Below are 15,861 nucleotides of genomic sequence, written 5' to 3' on the forward strand. Positions count from 1 at the left end.
GCAGTGTCCTCGCTCACCAGTGGCCATAGGCTGCATCACTGTCCTCGCTCACCAGTTGCCCTAGGCTGCAGCAGTGTCCTGGCCCACCAGTGGCCTAGGCTGTAGCAGTGTCCTCGTACACCAGTGTCCAAAGGTTGCAGCAGTGTCCTTGCTCACCAGTTGCCCTATGCTGCAGCAGTGTCCTCGCTCAGCAGTGGCCCTAGGCTGCAGCAGTGTCCTCGCTCAGCAGTGGCCCTAGGATGAGGTAGTGTCCTTGCACACCAGTTGCCCTAGGCTGCATCAGTGCCCTCGCTCACCAGTGGTCCTAAGCTGCAGCAGTGTCCTCGCTCAATAGAGGCCCTAGGCTACAGAGGGGTCCTTGCTCACCAGTGGCCCTGGGTTGCAGCAGAGTCATTTTTCAGCAGTGGCCCTAGCTTACAGCAATGTCCTCGCTAACCAGTGGCTCTAGGCTGCAGCAGTATCCTCTCTCACCAGTGGCCCTAGGCTGCAGCAGTGTTCTCTTTAACCAGTGGCCTAGGGCTGCAGCAGGGTCCTTCCTCACCAATGGCCCTAGGCTACTTCAGTGTCTTCGCTCACTAGTGGCCCTAAGCTGCAGCAGTGCCCAGGCTCACCAGTCGACCTAGCTTACAGCAGTGTCCTTGCTAACCAGTGGCCTAGGGCTGCAGCAGGGTCCTTCCTCACCAATGGCCCTAGGCTACATCAGTGTCTTCGCTCACTAGTGTCCCTAAGCTGCAGCAGTGCCCTGGCTCACCAGTCGACCTAGCTTACAGCAGTGTCCTTGCTAACCAGTGGCTCTAGGCTGCAGCAGTATCCTCTCTCACCAGTGGCCCGAGCCTGCAGCAGTGTTCTTGCTAACCATTGGCCCAGGGCTGCAGCAGTGTCCTTCCTCACCTATGGCCCTAGGCTACTTCAGTGTTTCCGCTCACTAGTGGCCCTAAGCTGCAGCAGTGTCCTTCCTCACCAGTGACCTAGGCTACACCAGTGTCCTCGCTCACCGGTGGTCCTAAGCTGCAACAGTATTCTAATCCATTAACCTTACGCACTAGTGGCCCTGGGCTGTAGCAGTGTCCTCGTTCATCAGTGGCCCTAGGCTGTAGCAGTGTCCTCGCACATCAGTTTCCTTGCACACCAGTGGCCCTAGGCTGCAGCAGTGTCCTCGCTCACCAGTGGCCCTAGGCTGCAGCAGTGTCCTCGCTCACCAGTGGCCCAAGGCTATAGCAGTGTTCCAATCCATTAACCCATTAGTAACCTCTGGGCCAAAGAAGTGCCTCCACCCACTAGTGCCCCTGTGTTGCAGCAGGATTCTAGGCCACCAGTGCCCCCCGGGACTCTAGCAATGATTCCACCCAGCACTGCTCGCTTAGCCTGCTACAGTACTTGCTCCAGCTGCATCCCCCCAAGCAGTAGCCCTTGTGCTGCCAGTAACTGTGGTGCAGCACTTTCCCCAGCTCTTCCAACAGTGGCCCCTAGGTTGCACTAGTTACTGTTTCAATCTAGCACAAGTCCCCTAAGTTACTAGTGCCTAGATACTCCTGGTTTTCAGCTACCACTGCTCAACAGCAGCCACTGAACCGGGGTGCCCGTGCGGTAGCACTGTCCCCAGCCAGTGCACCCCTAAGCTTCAAAAGCCCTCTTACCAGAAGCGACCACCCCCAGCGCTACAAACTGTGTTCACGCGGCGAGATCCCGCATGCCGCAAGATCCCGGGCCGTTATAGACCGTTACTGCCCGGCCAGAGACAGCGCCGACACTTACCAGATAGAGCGTGGGCTGCAGCAGGAGCACGGCATACCAGTACACAGTCTGCATCCTCCCGGCTCAAAGTTCCTGCGATGTGCCTGCGCGCTGCCTCTCGTCTCCACAGCGCATAGATCCAGCCGTGCCCATCCACTCTAGTGAGCACTGCGCGCTCCGTGCAGCCCGGACCGGCGCCAAGGCAGGGACCCCATGACCACCGGGCGAGGCTGGGCTTCGAGGCAGGGGCGGGGGCCGAGGGGCGCACGGCAGCAGATCAAATTATTACAATCCAGCTCATCCAGCAGAGGCGACAGGGCTCGGGGGGCTGCCGGGGCGCAAGGGCAAGGTGACCACCGGAGACCAGAGGGGGAGCCGGCCGTGGGGACCCGCCGGCTGCTGGAGCTGCCTGCCCGTTCCACTCCTAGCAGCACAGGCAGACGTTTCGGCAGAGAGAAGGGCAGACGGGCTGTCAGGGGGGAGGCTGGGATTAGGGACCACGGGGCTCCATGTGCTCGCGACGCGCTGGCAGACAGATTTGCATACAGTGGATGTGTTGGGGTCCGCTGGTGGAGTGGGTGGGAGGGAGGGACACGCGTCCAGTGTGCTGCCACAACGCACACGCACCCTCCCCTCGCGTGTGCAGGAGCAGCCAACACGTCCCCTCTGCACTCAGCCCGCACCTGCTCCCAGAGTGGTGTGGGCGCTAAATGCTAAACATTTCCTGGAGGACTGGTGTTCGCTCGAGTACACGGTGTGTGCCACACCGGCCATGGGAAGTGTGCGTGCAGGGGCGAAGCTTTGCTACCAACCGCACCGGTCTTTTTTGGAAGCCAATACTCCACAGACGGCGCCCGGAGTACTCAGTTTTTAGTGGCCGTAGAGAACGGACCCTGTTACACAGCTTGTGTGTTGACAGGTGTGTGTCGCATCGTTTTCTGAGCAGTGGTGTCCCGTGGGGACTGTACACACGCGGAACACTGGAGGAGGTTAAGTAAAGCAGGCTGCCCCGCTTTGTGGCGACACCCAAGCCTTGGGGCTGCAGGCCGGCTCTGGGCACCCGTCACCTCACATCTCTGCTGCTGCCGCCCTAAAGATGCGTCCACGGCCGCCTGCGGGAGCCCAAAAAAACGCGAATTGGATCGTATTGGTCTTTGTAGGGATTCGGGACACAGATGTTACCCTTTCACGTCTAGACCTGCCCGACAGGGGGGCGCCGAGCCGCCATGGCTCAGAAGTCACCCCACCAGCCACCTTTCTGACGGGCCACTACGGTGGCCCTTGGCAACTGCATTAGATACAATGTTACCAGGCGCCAATCGGGGCAATTGCTATTAGTGCAGCAGGTGCAGGGGTACCGGGGCGCGGAGGTGCGGCGTTCCTTGCACCCCGATTATTGATATTTCTGTACCGCACAAGAGGCATAACGGGGAATTCTCAATGCTTGCATGAGCGTCCATGGCACGATTGCCATGTGAGTTCAGTAGGACCCCAATGATTGGCCATCAGTGGGCGCGCAAAACGCAAATTTTTCATTTTTAGAACGGAAACATCTTCCCTATAGGGGAGACAACCCATTTTAGCAACAAAACAAAATCACAAGCTTTTACTTCTGTTTTCAAAATACTAATTTCATTTGAAGCCAATGGAAATGTAGTGATGTCACACAGGTGTGCAAGGTGACTTTTCACTTTGTGCGTAATGGAGAGGCTGTCATCCACAATGTGAGATGCACATGCCCAACGTGCCCCTAGGTCTGCCACCTCTCGCGGACAGGGAAGCATATGCCGGCCTTGTGACCTTACATGGCCGTGCAGTAACCGGCTAGTCGCAAAAAGCCGCCCTGGCACATGGCGCGCTCTGGGAGGTGTGACGGGCCGGCGCTGGCACCTTCTGCCTTACAAGAGGCGCCTCAACTGGGCTGCAGTGTCTCCGCACACTCTCAAACACAGAGGGCTCCGCACCTCTACGCCACTGCCCTCTCCCTCTGGGTGGGACAGTGGGCCCAGTTTCAAGCCTGAATCATTCTCACGTTTTCCAAGCACTAGCGGAGAACCAGTACACTAAATCTGCACCTCGAGGAGGGTTCCAAGGGCGAGGCACTGTGCAGAAAGGAAAGCCCGGATCGAAATGCTGCAAGAGACGATACCCGTGCACTAATTCGGTGAAAGCAAGCGCCTTGCATTGCCAAATCAGGCTGCATATTCATGAAGCACTTTAAAGGAATCAGGCTTCACATTAATTAAGCACAATGAATGTGCCACATTGTACGGTAAACCGATTTGCTGGAAGCAGGAGCCCTACATTCAGGAATCAGGCTTCAGATTAACTAAACACTTTGAAGGAATCCGGTTTCAGAATAATTAAGCACTTTAAAGAAATCAGGTTTCAGATTAATTAAGCAATTTAAAGACATCAAGTTTCAGTTTAATTAAACTCTACAAAGGAATCGGGCTTCAGATCAATAAAGCACCATGAATATGTCACACTACAGGGTAAAGTGATTCTGTGAAAGCAATCGCCTACATTCCATAATCAGGCTTCAGATTAACTAAACTCTTTGAAGCAGCCATGCTTCAGATTAAAGAAGCACCTCGAAAGAATCGGACTTCAGATTATTAAAGCATTATGAATGTGTTACACTGCAGAGTAAACTAATTTAGTGGAAGCAAGCAAATCGCATTCAGAAATCAGGCTTCCTTTAAACTAAGCACTATGAATAAATGGACAGCAGAGTAAATTAATTCCGCGGAGGCAAGCAATTTAAATTCAGAAAATAGGGTTTTGGATTAATTGAACACTTCGAAGGAACCGGATTTAAGATTAACTAAACAGTCAAAACGAATCAAACTGATGTGTAAACTAATTCAGTGGAGGCAAGCATCTCAGTTTCAGGAATCAGGTTTCGGATTAAGCGAGGGCCTCCAGCATAACATTCAGGATTAAGATTCAGGATGCACTTTAAATACAAGAGTCGTGTTCCACATTAAACAAGCCCTTTCAGTATAAAACTCGGGGTTTAAATGAAAGATGCAAGTTAAATTAGGAATGAGACTTTAGGCGAAGAAAGCACTTCAAAGGAATTATGCTTCATATAAATTAAGCACTTTACAGACACAAGGTTTCGGATTAAATAAACACTAAAAAAAATCAGGTTTCAGATTAAATAGACAATACAAATGATCCAGACTTCTGGTTAATAAGACACACAGAAACCAGTCTTCGATTAGTGCAAACAAGCACACTTGAAGCAGGAACCAGCCATCGCAACCAGCAGGCACACATCTCCACTGCAGGTATTTTCTAGTTTGCAGGCAGCAAACCCTTTAGTAAGGGATTTTACCCTAATACAGTGGTTCCCAACCTTTTGACTTCCGTGGACCCCCACTTTATCATTACTGCAATCCAGGGACCCCCAGTGAAACATTATTGGAATCTGGGGACCACCCCTCCCAAGTCATTACTGGAAGCCGGGGACCCCAGCCTAAACATTGTCAATGATCTGAACCACAAAACAATACACAAAACCACATATTCATCAAACACATACACAAATGATAACACATTTTACTTAATTTGCAAACAACTATAAATAAAAAGTAATAATAATTTTAATAGGAAGATTGGAGCTTTTCTAAATTCATTTGAAGCCACACATCGTCCACACTATATTCTGTTTGCACCTGCACTGCTCCCACAAATCAATCATAGGATACTAATTTCATTTTTATCTCAATTTTCCAGCTTTTTTTCAAATTCCTTGACATTTGAAGTACGTTTCAAAATTTTCAATTGTGCATTTAGCAACTTTATTTATATAAAATGTAATTATCTGTTAATATTATTTAATTTTCTAAGCAGTCGGGGACCCCCTGAGGAGGCTTCGCGGACCCCCAGGTTAGGAACCAATGCCCTAGTGGAAACAGGCACTTCCAAAATAAGGATAAAGATTCTGATAAAACAAGCACCCTGTGTACATTCGGTAACCCTCAGTTTGCAGGGAGCTTTCACTGGAGTTAGACCTGAAGCGAGGAGTGTAAGCAGGGAAGGTACTGTACAAAACGTACCAGCCCTCGGGGGTGAAGCTGGCGTGCGGGGTGCTCTGTGAGAAGGAAAATTCATTACTTTTGCTTTAATCACAAAATGCTGAATATTGGATTTGCCATAAAGGGCCTTGTCAAACATCTAGTATTGAATATTGACCAGTCAATGCATTGATCACAAGCAGCAGTTAAACTGGTTGTCCTTTCTCTCTTAATGTCACCCTAAAGATGGGGGACCTCACCTAGGCGGGGGGGGGAGAATGGCCCAAGGGGTTGTCATTCATATTAAATGAAATGCTTCAAAACCATTAGTGCCCATAAGCAAAAAAAAAAAAAAAAATGCCTGACTCGAATGAATGTTGCATTTGAAAATAAACATTTCTAAGGTGACATGCTAAAGACTTCACTTCATATTAAGATGACAGGTCCAAAACATTTAGGGCCTGATTTAGACAGTGTCGGATGGGTTACTCTGTCACAAACGTGATGGTTATTTCATCCGCTGTATTACAATTTCCATAGGATATAATGGAATCGTAATATGTCAAACAGGATATCAGTAATGTTTGTGACAGAGTAACCCCACGCCAAGATCAGGGCCAGACTGGGGACCAAAAGCAGCCCTGGCAATTCTGTCAGGCCAGCCCCCGCACTGAGGCTAGAAGCAAGAGCAAGTGACTGGATTATGCTGGATTGCTGATTTTGTTATTAGGTGCCGATATTGCAGCACCATTGCAAAACCGACCCCCAGTAACAAAACCAGCACCCACCCCTCCAGCCTCACGCTGAAACACCCAATGCCCTCTACGGCCAGTCCGGCACTGGCCAAGATATAAATCAGGCCCTTAGTCATATTCCATTTCCACAACAATATAGACATTGACTCTCCCAACTAACAGTTCCTTGGCATCATGGTTGGCCACCCACCTGGCCCATACTGTATGAGTTAACTGATTCGGGCCCCAGTGGGGCCCCAGCACCATCAGATGTATCTTGTCACAGGATGAACTAACTCATTTCCTCATAGGATGTGGAGTAAAACATTTCTGAAAGTGAACAGTCCCCAGAGGGGCAAGGCAGCAGGCTGGATTCAAAGACTGGATCGTCGACGTCAGGTTATGAAAGACAAGCTCTTGGCGAAACCATCGATGATGGTGAGAAAAGATCCAAGTGAGGAAAAGTCTGGAGTTCATGCCCAGGAAGTCAACAATGTTGATCAGATGCTGCTCGTCATCAGGTCAGGTAAAGATTTCTAACTTCAGACTTAGACTATTTACTGGAAGCCGGATTCCTTCAGCGGGGCAAGGCTTCAGGCTGTAGCCAAAGATTGTTCAATGAAGTCGGATGCCAGTCACTGTCAGACCCACTGAACTGGACCCACTGCTGTGGAGAACAATGTTACTTAACCTAATACCATTACTGACTGTTCCCCCACAACCCCAGTATAAGAGCCTACTGCTCAGAGTATGTCCGACCACCTCAAGATGGCGACTGCTCTGATGCAGTCTAATGGTTGGAGATTCATCACCAGATAGATAACTGACATGTGATTGCCAGATCTTTCAGATGCTGGGAATGAGACGTGCAGACTGGTGCATTGTAGATGGACTTGTACACCTCCAGAGGTTAGTCAGGCTGGTTTGAGCGCACATGTAAGTGTGTTTTTAATAATCCCCTATACTTGCCGATGTTGAACAGGATCATGGTGTCATCTTTTTATTTTATTTTCCTTTTAGTAACTTAGGGGAAGCAAATTTGAAATCTAATCCTATAATTGCTTCCTTCATTCGAAGCAACAACTCTGTTGTAAGTACAATTCAAGATTCATATTCATGTATGATGAGACAACAGGAGGATAATTGGATGTAAATTTATCATTTTGGTATTTTGACGGTGGATTTACGTTGACCGATTGAAATAGGGAGCGATTTAGGGCATTGAATGACCATACAAGTAAGGCTTTGCTCTTTGTGTAACTATACAGTGGGCACAATTTCCGTATGGGGAACCACTATTAACACTGAGATGTTTCCACTCTGGTTTCCCATGATTTTGACTATGACAGAGCACGTGTTGTTCTGGTCTTCATCTGTTTTTTGACACAAGTTTACTTTTTTGCATGCAGCACTGTTGGCTGTGGAAGGTATGTGTAATGGGTGCCACACATGCACCATAATACACCAAATTTTGGACGTCTGTTAACGTTTGTAACAGGTGGGTGAGTGATTCATACTCCCTTCTTAGATGTGTATGAGATAGTGCATTGTCTAATTTGTGCTTATTTGACATTGTAGGTGTGTTACGTGGATGATGGTGTCCTGAGGAGATTCCAAAATTCATTTGGGGTCAAAATGTCGACACCATTCACCTATTTGTTTGCAATATGGACAAGTTCCGAGGTCTTAGCTGGTTGTATAGGCTTCCCATATGACTGACTCATAGTTGAAGAAACCATTGGTGAATTTACAGGGTGTCATTGTATTGTATGCCATGTTTTTGCACTGTAGATGAACACTTCCTTCATCTGCTCTATCACCATCTCACACTTGAAAACTTAACTGTTTATGTATGAGAATGAATTGCTTATAAAGAAAATATATGTATAATACTATTTTGCATCCAGCATCTATACTTAAAAATCATCATGAATGTGATATAAATATATAACAATTTAATTGAGTTTGAATAATTGGAAGATATATACAGAGAGTCGCAGACCCATGGGGTTGCTAGCCCTGACTAGTCCCACTTGACAACTGTTGTGTTATTGGTTGTGGAGAAGAACATAGCAGGAGCTGCAGTGAAGTCAGATGCACCTGCAAAGCACACTCAATTTGTTGGCTGGCAGGTTGGTTACGGTCCTATGATGGTTCTCCAAGCAAAATGACTTGAAAACGTGTCTATGACCTAGGTTTAGAGTTAGGCAGGAGGAGTAAATTCTGGCACCAACTAAGGGTTCTAGAACCTCAGGAACAGCACTTAAGGGTCAACACTCACTTCATTGAAGCCACCAGCAGGGTCCGGGGCAGGCCCTGTTGTAACTGGTTAGCTGGGCTATTTCAAGAAAGTGGGCATCTTGCATCTTTTGTGTTCATGCAGCTTAACAGGAGGCCATCCAACTGGCTCTTGGAGTCAGCTTCTTTGTCTTGGGTACAAGTGAGTGCAGATACAACTCTTGAGGTTCTCCTCATAGGTCTCAACTTAGGTGCAGTCCTTCAACTGTCTTCCACAGACCCAGTACTGTTCTGAAGATTGTGCCCATAGGTGCCACATTTGTCCCTGGCACTAGCCTTTGGGTGGAAGGTAACTCATAGCCCCTTCTTAGAGAAAAGGTGAAACGTTTTCAAGGGTAACCAAACACACTTTTGCAGCAGTTCCTGTGTGCACTACTGAAACAAATCTCAGAGTGGCCCTCTCTACCTAAATCCAACATGTTAATACATTATTTTTTTCTTTACAGATGAAAACAAAAGAAAGGCAGGTCCAGGTGTGAACTACATCTGCCAGTGACATGATAGGCACCCTTTGAAGTTAATACAGTTCCTGGGCACTACCTAGCTGCTAATTCTGTCAAAAGAACAAAACACCTCTCCTACACCCAAGGCCTTAGTTTCATCTCCCAATTCACACTTTATCAAGGAGCTAATCAGACTCTAGGTGGCAGAATGGAAGCTCATGCAAGTAAGGCTCCCAGATGCTTTAGGCAGGTGAAAGGTGTCTTTTAAAAGTACATTTTCTAAAATATGTTCTATAAATCTGACTTTACCAATGAATTGTATTTGTAATAAATATTTGAAAATGTCCAAGAATCAACTTTTTATCTGTTTCCAAGGAGGAGATAACTTTATTATCTTTAATAATGAATCCCAGTGCTTTCCTATGGAACATTTAATACTGCTACATTGCAAATAGCCTTTAGGGCACTCTCACAGTAAGATATGTTTTACATTAAACCTCTACATATAATACTTTTAAATATCATGCATCCTGTCTAATAGACATTTAAAACCTGCTTAGGGGGGAGATGTTAATATTTAAAAGGGAGGTTTAAGCCTTCCTTTCAAAAGAGGTTATTTTGACAGATCAAATTTGCAACTGAAACCTTCACAACCAGGTTACTGATGTTAGGACTAGAATCATGTATCATGTTTTTCATTGCCACTTGAATGGTTGTACAATATGTGCTGCAGTCCACTAGTGATATTTAACTTACAGGCCCTGGGTACACTTTGCACAATAAACTGGGGGGGACTTAGAGGTAAGGTAATATGCCAATTAGGGGTGAAACACATTTAACCATGTTTTAGGGGTCTGAGCACATGCACAAGGGGCTGTCTAATAGAGTCTCCATACATAGAGTAAACAAACAGCAGTATCAGTCCAGGAAAACAGGAATGATTATGCAACAAGAGGCATTTTCTTACACTATAAATTTACCCAGTAGTGTGGCCATTGTGTCATGGGCTCTTGTGCAAGGAAGGAAACTGGCCCAGTTGCTGCAGTTTTAATTACAAAATATAGCAATAATAAGGTTTCAGTGTGCCCCATAAGGCATTCAGGCCCTAATGTGACTGCACATGGTGCATCAAAGCAAGCTATCCCCCTATATTTACTTTTCTTGAAAAGAGAATTTCCTTTGAGGTCCAGTTAATTGGAGACTGGCTGTTGTTTCTCAGTCCAAAGAAACTCAATACTATTTCTTGTTAGGTCTCTTGGAGGTTCAATTTTCCCTGGGAAGTTTTTCACAGACTTATTATAATATCCACAAAGACCTGAAGAAATAGTTTTGCCTGGTTATTAGGTGCAGGAGACTTCATAACTGCATACTTTACTCTTTGTTCACTTGGTATTTTACCCTCTAGGTGCTATAAAGACAGAGCGTCCCATTCACCCGTAAGTGTAAGAAAGTGGATTATTATTTGGGGTGGGTTGTCATCCACCTCAACAAATAATAACACTCTCCCCTCAGGGTGAACTGCGGAAGTCACCAAATTAACCTGAGCTCCATCCCCTAGTAGCTTTGCTACAGAGAATACTGGCTTAATTTAGGGTAACGTGTAAAGTATTTATGGAGTGCCAAAACAGTAATAAAGTCAAAACACCGAAAAATAAACATCTAGTACATTTTATTAGTTAAATGATGTTACAACGACAACAATCCCATTAGGGAACTGGAAATGTGAGTTTTTAAAGTTTGAAATGAAAATAGTGTCAGAAAGCGCTATGCGCCAAGTGTATGGTTGCTGTAGACCTAGGCTTCCTTTGAGGTCGACCCCAATGGCCAAGTCTAGGATTTTACCTTTGGGCTTAGTCTGCAATATCATAATCTCTAAGGTGGGCAAGGTAGCAGTCCCTATCCAGTTAGGTCTCATCGAAGTTGTATAAGAGTTGAGCAAGGTCTTGCTGAAGCAGTTGATTTTGAGGGGAAAAACTCAGAGAGGGAAAAGTCAAATTTCACGCATTGAGCTTTTGTTGCATCAGTTGGATACCTTTGGCACTTTCGCCCACTCTTGATTTCTACCTTGGAACTTAGTCTCTGAAATGGAGCTGAAATTTCTCCAGTGGGGCAAGGCAGCAGGCTGCATCCGTAAAGAGCTCTGTGGGTCAGACGCCTTTTCAATTGAGGGCCAGCTGAAATGGATTTGCTGCTGTGGAGAAGCAGGGTCAAGCCTGTTTCTTCATCTCAGCTAAGGTGCGCCTCTGGTGATTGGTCCCAGTCCTGAGGTGGTTAGACCAGTGGGAAGCCCCTTTGTCCTCAGCTCTTCACCTAAGTCTCTGGGACTTCCGGGATCTCTTAGTACAACAGGGTTTTGTGCAAAGCCCGGTACAGGTCCAGTTGTGACTGGGCAACTAGTCCTTCAGGGAAAGAAATGTTCCTCAGCTTGTTGTGTTCCGGTTGCCACATAGGGGCTCAACCCACTGATCCTTTGAGTCTGCTTCTTTGTCCTGGGCACAAAAGGGAGCAAATCATGATCCTCAGGGCTCCTCTCAGTTTACTGATAGCAGAATCCAGTCCTCTTCTAATCTTCTCCAGATCAAAAAAGTATTCTGAGGAGGGTTCCTTGGGGTTCCACATTTATGGTTTGCACTAGCCTGTGTGTCGGGGTGACTCCTGGCTCCTCCCTAACCAATGGTGTAAAAGTACCTACTTTTCAGCTGTTCATCTTTGCCCAATGCAAACAATCCGACAATGCAACTTAGTTCTGAAATTCAAAATGTAGGAAGCCTCACTCCCTTGTGCAGAGCATTTGTGCCCACCCAGAGGTATGGCCAGGGAAATGAGCAGTCCCTCCCCTGTGTCCACTCTGAATTGGTCTTGGTGGTAGCTTCTCTCTAACTGGGTTTGGAGCCAGTCTGGCCAGCGTGGACATGGGGGGCAAAAGCTAGACTTCCACAAGAATTCAATTTACATTTACTTATGAAATTGAGGGCTCATACTACTCTTAGAAAAGTCAATGAAATTCCTGGGTACACACTAACTGTCCTTCAAGGGGAGAACTGCACCCCCCCAACATCCAGGTTACTGTCTCTGTTCTGAGAGTAGTAAGGCTCATTAAGGTCAAGCACTGGCAGACATGCTGTCAGCAAATTAATGCTAATTAACCTACTGAAAAGTTGTTTTCCTAAATATTTATTTCAAATCTGTTCTTACAATTAAACAGGATTTTTTATTCAATATTAAAGATAGTCTTTGAATTCCTTTTCCTATCACAATTTACAGGTTAAAGTTTATAATCTGTACTTCAACATTGTCTTGCAGTCAGTTACAGCCCTGCCAGTGGGAATAGCTTTTGGGGCATTGTCATTTGGGGAAAATGCTGATTTTAGTTTTGCACTTGTTCCACTTTTAAATATCAGGCATCCTACTTTGTGGATAGCAAGGTTTCCTGTCTGTCGAAGGGGTTATTATGGCAGGTTTGTACAGCTTGTTTTAGGCTGCAGAGTATTTTGTAACCATGTTTTACAGGCTAACCCTGTGGATGGCACAATAGCTTCTCCAGTCCACAGGTGGCAATTAACTTCCAAGCTCTGAAGGCAAAACACACCACATTTTGGGGACTTCTAGGCAGGGTACATTTGTCAATCAAGGCTTAGCCAATTTAACAATGTTTAAAAAGAGGAACACAGGTACTTTACTCATGTTTAGCAAGAAGAATGTGCATAAAGCAAAAATATTTTACAGAAAAAGGCAAAACATCTGGGATGACCATGGAGAAAGGGCAGATTGTCTGCAGTCAGGTACTGTTTTGATGAAGCAACATATGCACAACTTCCATATCAACAATACACAACTGGTTTGTCACCCTTCCCATTATGATAGTCATTTCACCCTTGACATCTACTGGCATTCTCACTGGAGAAGTGTTTATGTCACACTAAATTAGTAGAGGTTTTGGGATACATGATAGACTCCACTAGTGTCCAAATAGGTAATAAAAAACTCACTGCATTTTCTCAGTGTCCAGCACCTAGTGAAGTGAAGGCCCTACGATGCTTTCTATTCTTCCTAGAGGTGGCATATCCGACATTTCTCATTAATTATTAAAACAATCACATAGCTGTTAAACAAGAGGACTCATTTTGTCTGGACTAAGGAAACTGATCAACCCTTTACTAAATTGAAAACTCAGTAACTCAGGCCCCCACTTTGCATACTTTCCTTTAGAAACTTGCTTCGTATTAACTTATGGGAGGTGTGTTGTCTCAAAGACATTTTTTAAAGTCTGCAAGTACCTTGACACTGCATCAAATGAGATGTGTTCTATGCTTACCAGATGTTGACTTCCCCATTACATGTCGACCTGACCCATTAAAGAGTAAAGCAAATGCACACTCCCGCTACAAGAGCTCCACCATAATGAAAGCAAGGTTGTTGAATCACATCCGATATTGCCAATCAAGCCCTAAAAAAAGGTGAAAATAGCTGTTATTAATATACATAACAAGTTGTTAGCATCTTTAGATAAATCTCTTGAAGACTTCAATTACATTGATTTAATCAGAGTGGGAAAAGAACGAACTTAAAAGGGAAGAGGGGCTTCATTATCTCAAGGTAAGTTACTTTTTAGACCCACATTAGATCTACAACAGCATATATTGAAATCACAATGCATGACAATAATATAGCTTTACACTCAGAAAATAAAAAGACCTTAGCAGCACTCTGATAACATTTTTGGTGGCCAAGTTTGGAAACAGATATATATCACAATATATAAATTAATGAACAATATGTGTCCAAGATTGAATAGATCACAGCAGGCCACGCTCCCCTACATACATCTGCAGTATCACTGCCAATTGACACGCGGTGTCTATGGATTTTGTGGTGGAAGTGCCTATTAGTCATGGGACTACAGTGATCTTCGTAGTGGTGGATCACTTGACAAAAATGGAGCATTTCATCCAGCTACCCAATCTACTCTTCACAATTGAATTAATACACGTATTTGCACAACATGTTGTAAAGCTACATGGCATTTCTATTACCTTGATCACCATCACGGGTCACTATTTACATCGCACATATGGCAAGAATTATGCAAGGCCTGAAACATAGATGCCAGACTGTCTACAAGTTTCCACCCACAGACATATATAGTCACACCGAGTAAATAATTATAACATTCTGATAGACAGACAAACATTAGATCCTAAGTAAAAGGTTAATTTTGTGTTTGGTTATCCATTAAACCCTTTACAGTTAAAAAGGGTATGCAAGTTAAACCATAACATTTGTCCCTTATACAGTAGAGAAGGTTATTAACCCAGAAGCTGTTACACAAACTATATCTTCATCTCTATAAATTCACCCATTATTCCATGTTTCATTACTCAAATTGCCAATGTGTAGAGGGTGTACTTTACTCAATTTGATCCCTTGAGATATGAGGGAACATAATTCCTTCATAGTTTCACCTCATTTTTAGAGATGACAAGGTCCACCATCAGAATAAAATAATCATTAGGTGGCCCTTAGTCAATTTTAATTTTTCACTTTTTTCCTCCAATCTACACACATGGCATCCTCATTTCGGTATTCCATCTTAAAAGATCTCCAGCAAAGAGCCACCTCGAGGAGCCCGTTGGGCATTGAACTGCCAGCCCAACGAGGAGCTACCGGTTAATGAAACATGCCTACACATCTGGTGGGTGAGGGCTCTTGCTCCTGAACATTAACATTCTACCGAACATTGTTGACATGGGTATGTCACAAGTAGTTCTCTCCAATGAGCTGAATTTTAGGAACCGCATACTCTTTGCACATTGATTATACAGGGAAGCATCTATGCAGGACCTCTACTGCTCCCAGTCCCTCCTCTTTTTGTCGAAGATTCTGCTGCAGCCCATCCTTTAGGGTGGAGGGGCCACGCCCCCCACCTTTTGCCCCTCATGAAGAGTGCCTGTCAGGCTGAGCAAAGTTCAGCCTGACAGACACTCTTCATGCTCAGCTCAGGCAGCCAGGAGCGAGACATGCGCAATTTGCGCAGGCTCCTGGCTGCCTGAGCTGAACTTTGCTGGGCTGAAGAGGTCACAGCTCCTATGGGTGCGATCTCCTCGGCTCAGCAAAGATGCATCAAGGCCCTCCCACTCAGTGACAACCTTGGGTCAGCCAGCGAGGGACAGCAGCAGTCCCAACCCTCCTGGGACTCCCGAGCTGAAAGTATGTGTGTGTGTATGTTTGTTTTTAAATGAATGTTTGGTGCGTGCGTGAATGCTTGAATGTTGATGAGTGTTGTGAATGGATGTGCGTGTATGTGTGAATGAATGTGAGTGTGCTTCCCGCCCGCCCACCTCCCTCCTAAAATTACCGGCTGCCACTGCTCAAATGATGTCATCCAGATTCACGATTTCCAGGCATTTCTTACACCACTAGATGTTGACAGGGAAAAAGAATACAAAGTGAAGCAAATCATATAGTCTAAAATATTAACAGGCCTTGTTTACTGTTTACTTAAGTGGAAAGGCTTTGGACCAGAAGAACAATCCTGAGAACCATCTTCATGCATCATATCTCTTGACGCGATTCCTCTCAATCTATCCAGGTTAATCGGGCGGCTGTTATGGTTTAACACACTACACA

The 15,861-nt window shown here is 45.6% G+C and overlaps 1 protein-coding gene across 1 annotated transcript in view; it reads right to left on the minus strand.

Moving 5' to 3' along the window:
* The window catches only part of NXPH1 (neurexophilin 1), a 453,346-nt gene extending 450,317 nt beyond the window's left edge, over positions 1 to 3,029 (minus strand). The window contains exon 1 of the mRNA XM_069211840.1: positions 1,756 to 3,029. Coding sequence (XP_069067941.1) covers positions 1,756 to 1,809 — 54 coding nt within the window. The 5' untranslated portion in view covers positions 1,810 to 3,029. The remainder of the gene's footprint in view (positions 1 to 1,755) is intronic.
* Positions 3,030 to 15,861: the final 12,832 nt, after the last annotated feature.

The sequence above is a fragment of the Pleurodeles waltl genome, chromosome 10, assembly GCF_031143425.1.
Source record: "Pleurodeles waltl isolate 20211129_DDA chromosome 10, aPleWal1.hap1.20221129, whole genome shotgun sequence".
In the NCBI taxonomy this organism is placed as follows: Eukaryota; Metazoa; Chordata; class Amphibia; order Caudata; family Salamandridae; genus Pleurodeles; species Pleurodeles waltl.